Source organism: Podarcis liolepis (assembly GCF_965112155.1).
Source record: "Podarcis liolepis genome assembly, chromosome: 8".
Lineage (NCBI taxonomy): Eukaryota > Metazoa > Chordata > Lepidosauria > Squamata > Lacertidae > Podarcis > Podarcis liolepis.
The window spans coordinates 73,912,726-73,925,239 of record NC_139560.1 but is presented as its reverse complement, the minus strand read 5'-3'; the positions used below and the strand labels follow the sequence as shown (position 1 = coordinate 73,925,239).

The following is a 12,514-nucleotide window of genomic DNA, read 5'->3' as shown; positions in this document are numbered from 1 at the left end:
ATAGATGAATGACTTGGCTAGTTCTCATTCCAAATCTAGAAGCATCTCTGGAAATTTTATTTTTATTTATTTTAATAGTTACCGTATTTTTCACCCTATAGGGCGCACCGGCCCATAGGGCGCACCTAGTTTTTGGGGGGAAATAAAGAAAAAAAGCCCGAGCTTTCCCCAACCCCAGCCCCCAGAACAAGCTGCTATCCGCAAGCCTTGGGAGCCCGGTGGGAACTCCTGCCGGGCTCCCAAGGCTTGCGGAGAGCTGCCCGAAGCCCGGGGTGTGCTCTGCTGCGCTCCCCGAGTTTCGGGCTGCAGGCTGCTGTCCGCAAGCCTTGGGAGCCCAACGGGAACTCCCGCCGGGCTCCCAAGGCTTGTGGATAGCTTCCTGAAGCCTGGAGAGCGAGAGGGGTCGGTGCTCACCGACCCCTCTCGCTCTCCAGGCTTCAGCGAAAGCCTGCATTCGCCGCATAGGATGCACACACATTTCCCCTTCATTTTTGGAGGGGGAAAAGTGCGTCCTATAGGGCAAAAAATACGGTATTTGAATTTAATGAATTCATTTATTTATTCATCTGCAATTATATTTTAGGATCTAACTATGCAGATTGAATCCATATATTGCAACCATTCTGCACTATAAGAAACTTCTAACACAGGGGTCAGCAAGGTTTATCTTGCCTGGGCCAAATTGGCCCAGTGGAGATCCCTCCATGAGTCGGATCGCGCATGCGCAGATGCAATTTTTAGCGCCGTTGAAGTGAGTCCCTGTGCTGCGCTGCGCCGGTTTAGCGCAACGTGCGAGTGGGCAACTCAGTTCGGGGGCAGCTCCTGGGCCAGTCAAATGATGTCTGCGGGCCAGTTCCGGCCCATGGGCCTTAGGTTGCGGACCCCTGTTCTAACAGTTTCAAGCTCCTAATGATGGGGGAGAGGGAATCTCAATACTTAACTATTCTTCTGTTAGGCACCAAATTCCATCCTGGGCATGCCAAAATAAGAGATGGCATAGAATTTCATCTGGTCTACATTTTTAACTAAACTCACCTAACTCACATCTCCCAGACTAGAGGAGGAATCCTATGTGTAAGAAGCTGGCATAAAGCAAGCTGGTACGCAAGAAGCTGGCATAAAGTTATACCAGTTCCAATCAGCAGTGATGCTGTTGCCACCACTCTGCCTAAGTTTGGCAGAGGGAAAACAAGCCTTTGAAATAATGTTATGCACCAGGTTGCAAGTCACACAATGAAAGTGAATGGGATTTGTTCTTGTTGTTTAGTCGTTTAGTTGTGTCTGACTCTTCGTGACCCCATGGACCAGAGCACGCCAGGCACTCTGTCTTCCACTGCCTCCCGCAGTTTGGTCAAACTCATGCTGGTAGCTTTGAGAACACTGTCTAACCATCTCGTCCTCTGTCGTCCCCTTCTCCTTGTGCCCTCCATCTTTCCCAGCATCAGGGTCTTTTCCAGGGAGTCTTCTCTTCTCATGAGGTGGTGAAGTAGCCTCATGAAGTAGCCTCATGAGGAGCCTCAGCTTCAGGATCTGTCCTTCCATTGAGCACTCAGGGCTGATTTCCTTAAGAATGAATCGGTTTGATCTTTTTGCAGTTCATGGGACTCTCAAGAGTCTCCTCTTAAGAGTCCCTCTTAAGTTCCTGCTTTCTGGTGCTGACATACCATTCCCACAGAAGGCTACTTTTTTGGTACTTACGTCCAGGATTGGCCCGCTCATGAAGTGGGGTGATGCAGCTGCCATGAGTGAACGATGCCCAAGAGGGTGGCAGGGAACCTCTGCCCTCCCATATGTTGTTGGACTCCATTCTCCCATTCTCTGGCCAGTGGTGGGGCATTGTAGGTGTTTGTAGTCCAGCAACATTTGGAGAGTTGCAGGCTCTCCATCACTGCTCTAAGCCCTAAGCCAAAGGCTACCTTCTCAGTATTTGGAGAGGGAGTAAGGAAGAGTCTGGAAGTAGTCTACAGTGTCGCCATCATGATTAAAGTGCAACAGGCTTTAGCATCCAAAATGGCTTATGATGTAGCTTCTTAAAAGGCTGCATCAGCCTGTCTGATTATTAAGATCATCTTCTGAGCCTTTCTCTGAGTTTCACTAACCATTAGAGGTAAGTTAGATGGAGATGGGGCAGCATCTATTGATTGGTGGATTGATTTGGTTGAATTTCTTACCCTTTATCATAAGGCTGGATTACAACAACATGAAGTGCAGCATTGAAATCAGTTAAAAAAAACCATTCACAATCAGAAGAATAGGGTGAATCCTAATATATGTGTCTCTCAGCTATCAAAGACCTGGGTGAATAGGTGCATCTTCAGCCTTTGGCAAGGCTGTTCACCCCCATTTACTAATGAACACCTGGCCAAACGTAATTTGAGTTGGTTATATAGGCTGACTCTGATGAGTTAATTTGTTTTGCAGATCCTATTTATCTACTCTTCTTCCTGGTATGCTAAGAAAACCTATATAATGTTAAAAAACCAGAAGCCTTCTTATTAGGAATTACAGGTACCGAGATACCAAAGGACCAGAAAAGACTGTTAATGTACGTGACAACACCCGCATGGATGCTACTAGCCCAGAGATGAAAAGAAGAAACAATTATCAGAGATCGCAAAGAAAGGAATATACGGTAACAACAAGAAGATGGAGAAAGTAATAAAGGACCATCTGGATTGAACTGGTTAGGATTGTTTAATTAAAGCAGCAATATAAGTGATGTTTGGACTTGTCTGGTTCTTGATGTATGGGTACCCCCAACAAAATTTAAAATTTGGCTGTATAATTTGGAACTAATGTGATTTGGATAATGTGATGTGATTGGCCTGTTAATAAAAATTATTAAAAAAAAAAAAGCGAGAGAGAGATGAAAGGAAGAAACAACCCCGATTAGAGAAGAATGGCAAACCAAGTTGATGGACTATGCCGAAATGGCAAAATTAACTGGGAAGCTCAGAAATCAAGAAGACAAGAACTTTCAAAAATAATGGGAAAAGTTTGTAACTTACTTATGAGACCACTGCAAGCAAGTTAAAACATTGGCAGGATTTTTAACCACACTTGTAAAGTAACAGAAAGTACGGATAAATTAGAAGGATAAAAATTTGGATAAATATTGATATACAGTTGTAGATATTATCAGGGAAGTGATGGGGGGAGTCAGGAGATTCAGAGTAATCTCAATATTCGGACTTTGAATTGTTGTTTGTAATTTATATTATTTAAAATCAAATTTTAAAAAGTATTTAAAAAGCAAAACCTATGTAATGATGCACCTTTTTGGGCAGGGAATTTCACAGGCAATGTCCTCTCCTAGACTGCCTCTACCAAGTATCCAAGGGTGGCCCCCAATCTTAACATCCAAGGGATGTAAGGAAGGCTTTGGCACCCTGTCTTTCAAACTCCTTCTCTAAAGTGGCTCACCACTTTGAAGATAATTGAAGATATGCATTTTATATCTATTATTTTCTATGTTTCACTGGATCTGAATCTGCTCCCCTGTTGGTTGTGATACTTTATTGCTGACGTTGTAGTTTTAACTTATTGTTTTAACTTATGTAAGCCACAAGGGTGTGATAACCATAATAAAATAAAAATAAAATGAGAAAATGAATGGAATGATTTCATATGCAGCTATTTAAACTGCATAACAGCTGGATGCAAGGTAGAAATCACACAGGTGCTTGGAACGTAAGTGACTTCCTTGTGGGGGGGAAATGAACTGAGTTACCACTTAATTGTAGCACATAGTGGTAATACTACAAGCTAATATAAATAGATTGATATTCCTTCCTTCCCTCACCCTTTATTATTATTCTAACCACCACCTCCTGTTATGACTCCTTCCCATGAGGCATGCCAAAACAACTTAAAATATAACATCTATAAAACAGTTAACATATATAAAAATAGTTAAAACAATTGCATATATAAAAACTATTTTTAATGGTTATAAACAGAGATTATTTTCAATTAGTGCAACACGCCTGATAAGTTTTCTCTGTCTTATAAAACTCTTTATAGCTTTCCTTGAAATTCCATGGAAGTTTCACTGGCAGAGAAACCTTCATTTTCAATTCCACTGGAGGTGATACTCTGTGGCGACTCAACATTTCTCCTTTCCCCAGAGAGAAAGTTTTTAAACTAGAGCTCTCTCTGATGTGGTGAGATTTCATTTGTTTCATCTGGGCTCTCGGTTGTACAATTTGTTCCCCAGATGAATGAAATGGAAGCGGTACAACTTCCATGTGTGGGCTGTTGTTACATCAAAAATGAAACATGAGAACCAACTCTGCTTGACCAAAGACAGTAGGAGAAAAATCCCCAACTGCTGGAACTCTGAGGGTGAAATCTTAGGGAATGGGAACTTGGGAGAAGCTCCATAGTATGAGGGAGGGGAAAGTGGAAGAAAAATTGAAATTGACTGGAGGGGGGAATAAATCTCATTCAGCTCCAAAACTGACTAGGTGGTGCAGCTGTTCAAACAAGCCCACCCCATAGGGGAGTGCACAGGGGGGCAGGGTTTTGAACCATCGTATTTGCTTCTTATACCAGGTCCCTCCCCACTTCAGACAACTTTGGATATAACCAAGTTCACCTTGAGTCTAAAGCAGAACCTTGCTTTAGAAATTCAGTGCAAATACACAAGGTTGTTGCCAGTGTCAGAAATACTCCTGGTAGACCCATTGAAATTAACAGAAATGATTAGACTATGTCCATTCATTTAAATGCTTCTGCTCCGAGTGCAGTTTACTTAGGTTACAACACACAACTTTTGCTTTAAAAGGTAAAGGGGACCGCTGACCATTAGGTCCAGTCGTGACCGACTCTGGGGTTGCGGAGCTCACCTTGCTTTATTGGCCGAGGAAGCCGGTGTACGGCTTCTGGGTCATGTGGCCAGCATGACTAAGCCACTTCTGGCGAGCCAGAGCAGCGCACGGAAATGCCGTTTACCTTCCCGCCGGAGCAGTACCTATTTATCTACTTGCACTTTGACATCCTTTCGAACTGCTAGGTTGGCAGGAGCAGGGACCGAGCAATGGGAGCTCACCCCATCGTGGGGATTTAAACCGCTGACCTTCTGATCGGCAAGTCCTTGGCTCTGTGGTTTAACCCACAGCGCCACCTGCGTCCCTTAACTTTTGCTTTAGAGAGTGAAAATAATAATGGATTTGCCTTGCACCTCTAATTTCACAACAGGCCAAAAGCCAGACCCAAGTGCTACATAAGACACACCCCTTCATCACACACACACCCCTTCACGACAGTGCTGCTCTACCCCTAGGAAAGGTTGGGGAAAGAAAAGAAGGATGAGGTATATCCGAAGTCACAGTGAGGTTGTAGGAACCTACAGGAGATGGGATGCCCAGTATTCAGACCTGAAGATGCTCCTAAAGATGTCATCACTGATGATGTCATACACTGGCCTAGATCTAAGAATGGCTCATGCTCATGTTCCAAACTGCTGAAGTGACAAGCACTTGTCCCCTTTGAACACCAACTTGCTTTTCAGCAGAGGGGGCCACCGCAAAGGAAAACAGTCAGAAATTCAGAATGATTTGGTCCAATCTCTTAACTGGCCAATACAAGAAAATACCTGAAGAAACCAGAGATGAGATTAATTTGGAATCTACTGGGAAAAGCAAGCAATAAATTATATTCATGCCCCTTTCAGTATGAAAAATATACGACATACTAGAGAATATAAACCCCCCAGCCCAGTAAGTCCTGGTGTAGGCAAAATTTGTCTCTGTCTGCAGAACTATTCTAGTTCAGATGCAGCTGTAGCAGTTTCTTATGTGGGATCAATTTTATGGGTGAAAACACCTAAAGTTACCCTACTTCCCACTAAAGTGTCTCTTCTGATTAAACCCTCCACAGTTCAGCAAAGCATTCCATGACATGATTGCCGTAGCTCATGCAAATTTTCTCATTCAATATTACTTCCTTGCCCCAGTCTGCATCTCACAATTTCTCTCTCGTGTACTCTCCTCTATTCCCACAAAGGCTGACAGCTATTATTTGACTTTTGTGACATTCTATGCGATAGAGGTGAAAGGTTTTCAACTTGAGCTGCGTGCGGAAGGGGAGTTGGGGTAGAAGTGTTGGTTTTTCCGAGGGCAAATGCATTGCCAAGGAGGAAACCGCTCTATATTCACGGCCACAGAGCTACAAGATTAGTTCCCTGGAAGTGTAAAGAAATAACCCCATGACATCTCTGCTGAACAAAATAAAAATAAAATAGAGAACGAGTGTTTGACATGTGTGTTTGCTAGCACTCTTTTCCCTTTGCACTTGGAAATGCCCGAGTCTATTAAGCCACAGCATCTATTACAAAGCAATATTCAGGGCCTGCTTTAAGCAATAGCAGGAACAGTCAAAAGCACTGCTGGAGAGAAGACTATATGAAACCAGGCATCTGGGAAAATGCAGACCTCTGCCTGAATTCTTTGGAGAGGTCAGATGTTGCACATAACAGTTTGAAAATCAGGTGCTTTGCGGAGAAGCGGGGTAATGGTTGGAAATGTGTTGGGGGGGGGGAGAGAGATACACCCAGAAAATGTTGACTACTTTGGTGTTTCAGAAATACAAGGTGATTCATAATGAAGTATACAGTTTCCAGATGCTGTAAAACAGTAACAGGCAACAACACGGACCACAACTGTGAACCGTGAGGTAGATGTACTCATAAAGTTTGTGTTCCACTACTGAGGGAAGTGACATAGGTGATAGCATGCGTATTGCGTAACTTAGTCAGGCAAAATGGCTACGTCTGCAGTGGAGAAGGCATGTTTTGTTCTTGAACTGAGCAGAATGGAATCTGTAACTGTTGTGCAACGGCATTTTTGATTGCGATTCGGAAAACAACCTCCAAGCAGAAAATGTATTTGTGACTGTTTCTAAAAAAAACTTTAAACATTCCCCTACAATTCTGTTACAGGTAACATAAGATATATTACATTCTTCCTTTTTATAGTGCGTTGAAACTGTATACTTCATTATGAATCACCCTAAAGGTAAAGGTAAAGGTACCCCTGACCGTTCGGTCCAGTCGCGGACGACTCTGGGGTTGCGGTGCTCATCTCACTTTACTGGCCGAGGGAGCCGGCGTACAGCTTCTGGGTCATGTGGCCAGCATGACTAAGCTGCTTCTGGTAAACCAGAGCAGTGCACGGAAACGCTGTTTACCTTCCCGCCAGAGCCTGTTTATCAACTTGCACTTTGATGTGCTTTCAAACTGCTAGGTTGGTAGGAGCAGGGACCGAACAACGGGAGCTCACCCCATCGTGGGGATTCGAACCACTGACCTTCTGTGCTTTAACCCACAGCACCACCTGTGTCCCTATGAATCACCCTGTATGTGCTTAATTATAAGCAGATTTAAGGAATCTCCAGTAAGCATTTCAGAGCCAATCTAGAAACAGTTTCACTCACCACAGCTCTGAGATTAGCTTCCTTCCCCAGCTGTTTCATTTAACAAGACTTGCAGAACCTGGTACCTTCTGAATGTTTTTGGCTCCCATCAGCTCTGGCCAGCGTGGTCAATGGTCAAGTGATGGCCTTGACTCATACAATGTTGCAACAGATAATGCATTGGGGCAGGGGCAAGTGGGGGATACAATGTCTAGACCAGCTCTCTGCTGGCAAAAAATTGTCTTAATGTCGTGCTATAAATTGACCCATGTGGAACCATGCTCCCATAGCACAAGTCACTTCGAACATTCATCAGAGTAATATAGTAAACACAACCATTTTCATCTAGAATGTTACTCATAGGTGATAGAACTTACTCTTGGGAAATCTGGGCGGATTGTCATTGACATCAGTGAGAGTGATGTTCACCGTAGTAGTTCCAGCCAATCCTCCAAGCTGGCCTCCCATGTCCTTGGCCTGAATGAGAACCTGATATTGCTCTTTGACTTCTCTGTCCATGTTTGGCAAGGCTGTTCGTATGACACCTTTTAAAAGAAACAAAATGAAGTTTCTCTGTGAGGTAGCAGAACATTTACGAGACAGAATGCTCTACCCACGGCATCAAATTCATAGCATTGTTTGGCACTGAACAGTGTCCACAGAAAATGAACATTAATTGGATGCATACCACTCTTATGCTAGTAGACTATAAAATAGAAGCTTTAAAAAAAACTATTTAAATTGGGGGACACACACCATTGGGTCTTGTTTGTTTGTTTGGCAATAATCAGAGGTACTTTTTGAGGGAGGGTAGATAGATAGATAATTTATTACGGTCGGACACCAGCTTATAAAACACACTTAGGGGTATAATCCCAGAAGGAAAACAAACATTTAAAACAATGTACAACAATAAATTTAAAATTTATAAATGCAATAAGCGTATAGACACTTAAAGCTTTAAGATAAGCTACCGCAGAGAGATGACCCACAGTCACCCATGGAACCGAATTTGGGGATTTTCTTAACGAACTAGTTTGGGTCGGGGGATGGTCTGTGCCTACAGATCTGTACACAAAATCTGGCGACCATCTGGGTCATCTTATGATCTTTGCCTAACAGGAAAAGGTCAAATTTTTGCTTTTCCAGGAGGTCAGCGAGCCTCACTAGCAGGGGATCAATGGTCTCACTACGTGCCTCTTCATAAAAGGGACATCTAAAGAACAAGTGCTCTGAGCTTCCTATCTCCCCAATGAATAGGCGCAAAGTCTCTGAGCAGATGAGACTTTTTTAAAGGATCCTTCCAGGACCAGCGAGGGCAGAGCTGAGCTTCTGGCAAGTGTAAAAGCCCTTCTTGCATTTTTGGATACGAGAAAGAAGAAATATGCTGCTGGTACTGCTATATCTCTCTCAATTTCTCCAATTTTGAGGGAGGGTATATAGAAAAGGTAGGGAACCTGTGCAAAACTTGGCTCCTCAGCACTCCCCATACATGACATCAAGTATGGGGCAAGTAAGAGGGGTTCAAAGGGACAAGTGGAAGCTGAAAGTGGGCTCCTGAAAGTTCCTTTTGCTGCAGCATAGCACACTCTCAACCACACATCAGCTGATGCATGGTAGCGGCATGTCATGCTGAAAGAGGAGAAATCCGTTTCCTCCCCTACCCCATTTGTCTGCCCAACAAAATCTCTTTGCCCCTTTCCACCAAAATTTGAGCTCAGCCTACAACTAAGTTAGCCTGGAAAGATAATGCCCGGTGAATTCATTCAATACATACACCAAACCAGTGTTTCCCAAACTTGGGGGTTTCCAGCTGTTTCTGGACTACAACTCCCATCATCCCTAGCTAGCAGGACCAGTGGTCAGGGTGATGGGAATTGTAGTCCAAAACAGCAGGAGGCCCAAGTTTGGGAAATACTGCACTAAGCAAAAGCAAAATAAATAAATAAAACATTATTAGGTGCCAGACAAAAACATTCCTTATTAAACAGGCTTTGATTGATCCTATGTCCTTTTTAAAATGTGGTTCTTTTTTTGGGGGGGGGGTTATTGGGATGTTGTTTTTATTTTGATTATATTTATTGTGTTTTTTATGTTGATCTTTTATGTGAACCGCCTTGAGACCTCCCGGTATAGGGTGGTATATAAATTCAATAAATAATAATAAAAATTAGCTTTTAGAACAGACAATGTCTCTGTTAAGGAGCAACTACCTGTATAAATCCCATGTGCACCAGTAGTAGCCTCTGTTTCAGCATAGGCAGCTAAGACTGATGAGCTCCCATCCAGCCTTTATTATATGCCATATGCCCAATAATGGACGAGAGACTTCTGCCTTCATCATTCCAGCTTGACAAAACCCCTCTCAACAGCCCCAAATGACAGGACACCCCAGAGGTTTCTGAATCCGTTTCATTTGCACTGGAAAAGGCACCTGCCAGGTGTGAAGTTGCATCTTTTGTGATGCTTTGGATCTGAGCAGAATTGCTTCCTGTGGAGAGTTGCAGAAGCTGCCAATCAGTGTCTTGTTGGAGGCTGGTACTGGCAAGGGTGCATGCTTTGCTGGGTGGCACAGAGTGAGGGAGAAGCTCTTTGGGATCATAGTATGGGGGCTACAGCCCAAAATGTAATAAATAATCAGCCTTCTCAAACATATGAAGAAACAAAGGGAAATGCTCTGAACTTGCCTGATCTAGTGATCTAGTATAGAACCGTGACTATATTTATTCATGCACTGTATCAAAAATATCATCAAGTAGTTTTAAATCTAGCCAAAGTCTTCCTAATGAGCAATTGTCTGTCATCTCACTACAGATGTACTCAATCAAGCAATGATTTCCCCCCCTGGGTTGATATCCAAAGGCTTGTTCCAATTTTTATTATGCAATAGAACTCGATCTTCAGTTTTTTGTTTTGTTTTTGTTTTAAATCAATGATAATAATAGTCATGTCTGAAAGAGCTCATGAGCAATATTCTCTTCCTTCTCTCATTTTTTTTTTTTTACAAATTAAAAGTCTTAGTTAAAATGAGAAACAGTCTCTTCAAAAGCAGGTGTTCATGAGCTGTGCCATAAGCACTTCACCAGAGCAAATAATTATGTGCAGCTTACCCCCAAGAAAAAGAGAAAATATTTCATTATTTGCCTGCACCTTGCCAAACGACATAAGGGATCTATACCACGGCTCTGTCTATAGAACTTGCATTTTCTTGACTGCAGTAAAAATCTGATCTGTGACATAAAAAATACACACAGACTCATAGGCAGGGAATGGAGAACTAGGGATGATGGTATTTTGTACAAAAACGGAGGCCAAATATTTGGACAGGGGAAGCAAAATATTTAGTTCTAATCCATTTGCAAGGAAAAAATCTTATCATGTAGCCCAGGTATGGCCAAACTTGCCCCCCCCCCAGATATTTTGGGACTACAACTCCCATCATTCCTAGCTAACAGGACTGGTGGTTAAGGATGATGGGACTTGTAGTCCCAAAACATCTGGAGAGCCAAGTTTGGCCATGCCTGATGTAGCCCTAGACATATCACTCCTTTACTCAGAGTAGACCCATTCCAATTAACAACCATGACTAATGTAGGGCCATTAATTCCAATTAGTCTACTCTGAGTATGAGTTAGTGGAATACAAACCATACTGCTGATCATCTGTACACGCAAAATAATTAAATCTAATTGCTCTGATCCATGAGGTCATGAAGAGTCGGACACGACTAAACAACTAAACAACAACAAATCACTAAGAAGGCATGAGTGGCATGTGAATTGACAGCCTCTATCAAGCCTTTTAGAGGTCAGGAATCACAATGCAGTACACATTTGAAAACCTTATCATCTAGGGATCCCTGTTTCCATTATATGCACATGGCCAGCTTCTTGGAACTAACTATCAATGTATAAAATCATGATTCTTCAAAAGCAGGTGGTGGAATCTGAAGCTGCACCCCAATACTACAGAAGTGTGAATGTTTTAAAGGACCAACTCTCTAGAGAAAGGGTGAGTATTTCTCCCTTCTGTGGCCTCCCACCTGCTGTCCCCCTGGATTCTTGGGCAAGCACAGAAGACTGGAGAAGTACCTGACTTGTATTGGGAATACAGGGGAAAGCCACCCATGAGATTTTGGATTCCAGCTAGGGTTCTGCAGGCTTATGGCCAGTAAAAACCTCTGCTTCCATGGCAGGAACCTTCTCAAGTTCCTTAGCAGCTCTGGGCTCAACCAGTTCATTTACCTCTGTCTGTGAGCTTGAGGGAGAGGAGATGCTTATATAAAGAACTGGAAAGGAAAGCGATCAGTCCCAATGGGGAGCAGTGGAGAAAGACAAATCACTGCTAAAGCTGCCTAGACCCCCAGAAGGATAATGGCTTTCAGATAGGCCTATTGTGGTTTAAGGAGGGAGTGGATTGAACAAGCTCCCATGCTTTGAGACCACCCATCTCCAATGACCATAGCATTTATTTTTTTCCAGTGTGAAAATCCCCAGCTTCTGAGTGAAAATAATTAATGAAGGTGGCACTGAGAACAAAAGCAGAAAGAAGCAGAGCAGGGGATCCTGGGGAAATCTTTGTTGTCATCATTCATCTCATCCAGAAACTTTATATAACACACGTATAGCCTGGATTTTAACACCTCTGTATTGTCAGCGAGATCTAATTAAAAGAAGAACATTAAAGGAAGCGATTTTTATCCCCTAGAGCCCGAGGAAGGGGGGGGAAACACACAGATCCTCATCCTAATTTAAAAAGTAAACTCTCTGATTCACACTTGCGATATCATCTTTTGTTAAAACAGGGTATATTTGACAGAGGACACGACCTCTACAGTGCCTGCACTGACAGCGTTATGCTGTTTCCACCTCCAGTCATTGATTAGCCAGGAAGCCAGGGTCTTTAACACTCCACCTGACATTCAAGGAGAGGTTTGCAGGGAAAAGAAATTCCATTTGCAGAAAGGGGGGCAGGCAGGCAAGCTCTTTCTTACGTTGCATTCAAGGCACACAATTGGCAGAATTTAGTGCAGAGCATTTTGGTTAAGTCATTGAATTATTAAATACAGAAGCGGGAGTGACATTTCGGAACACAGGGCAAG

General features: G+C 43.0%; 1 protein-coding gene across 7 annotated transcripts in view; it reads right to left on the bottom strand.

The window, feature by feature from the left end:
* The window catches only part of CDH12 (cadherin 12), a 601,545-nt gene that overhangs the window by 57,554 nt on the left and 531,477 nt on the right, over positions 1-12,514 (bottom strand). For all 7 annotated transcript variants that reach the window (XM_083519265.1, XM_083519262.1, XM_083519269.1 and 4 more), the window contains one exon: positions 7,791-7,958. In XM_083519265.1, coding sequence (XP_083375391.1) covers positions 7,791-7,958 — 168 coding nt within the window. The remainder of the gene's footprint in view (positions 1-7,790; positions 7,959-12,514) is intronic.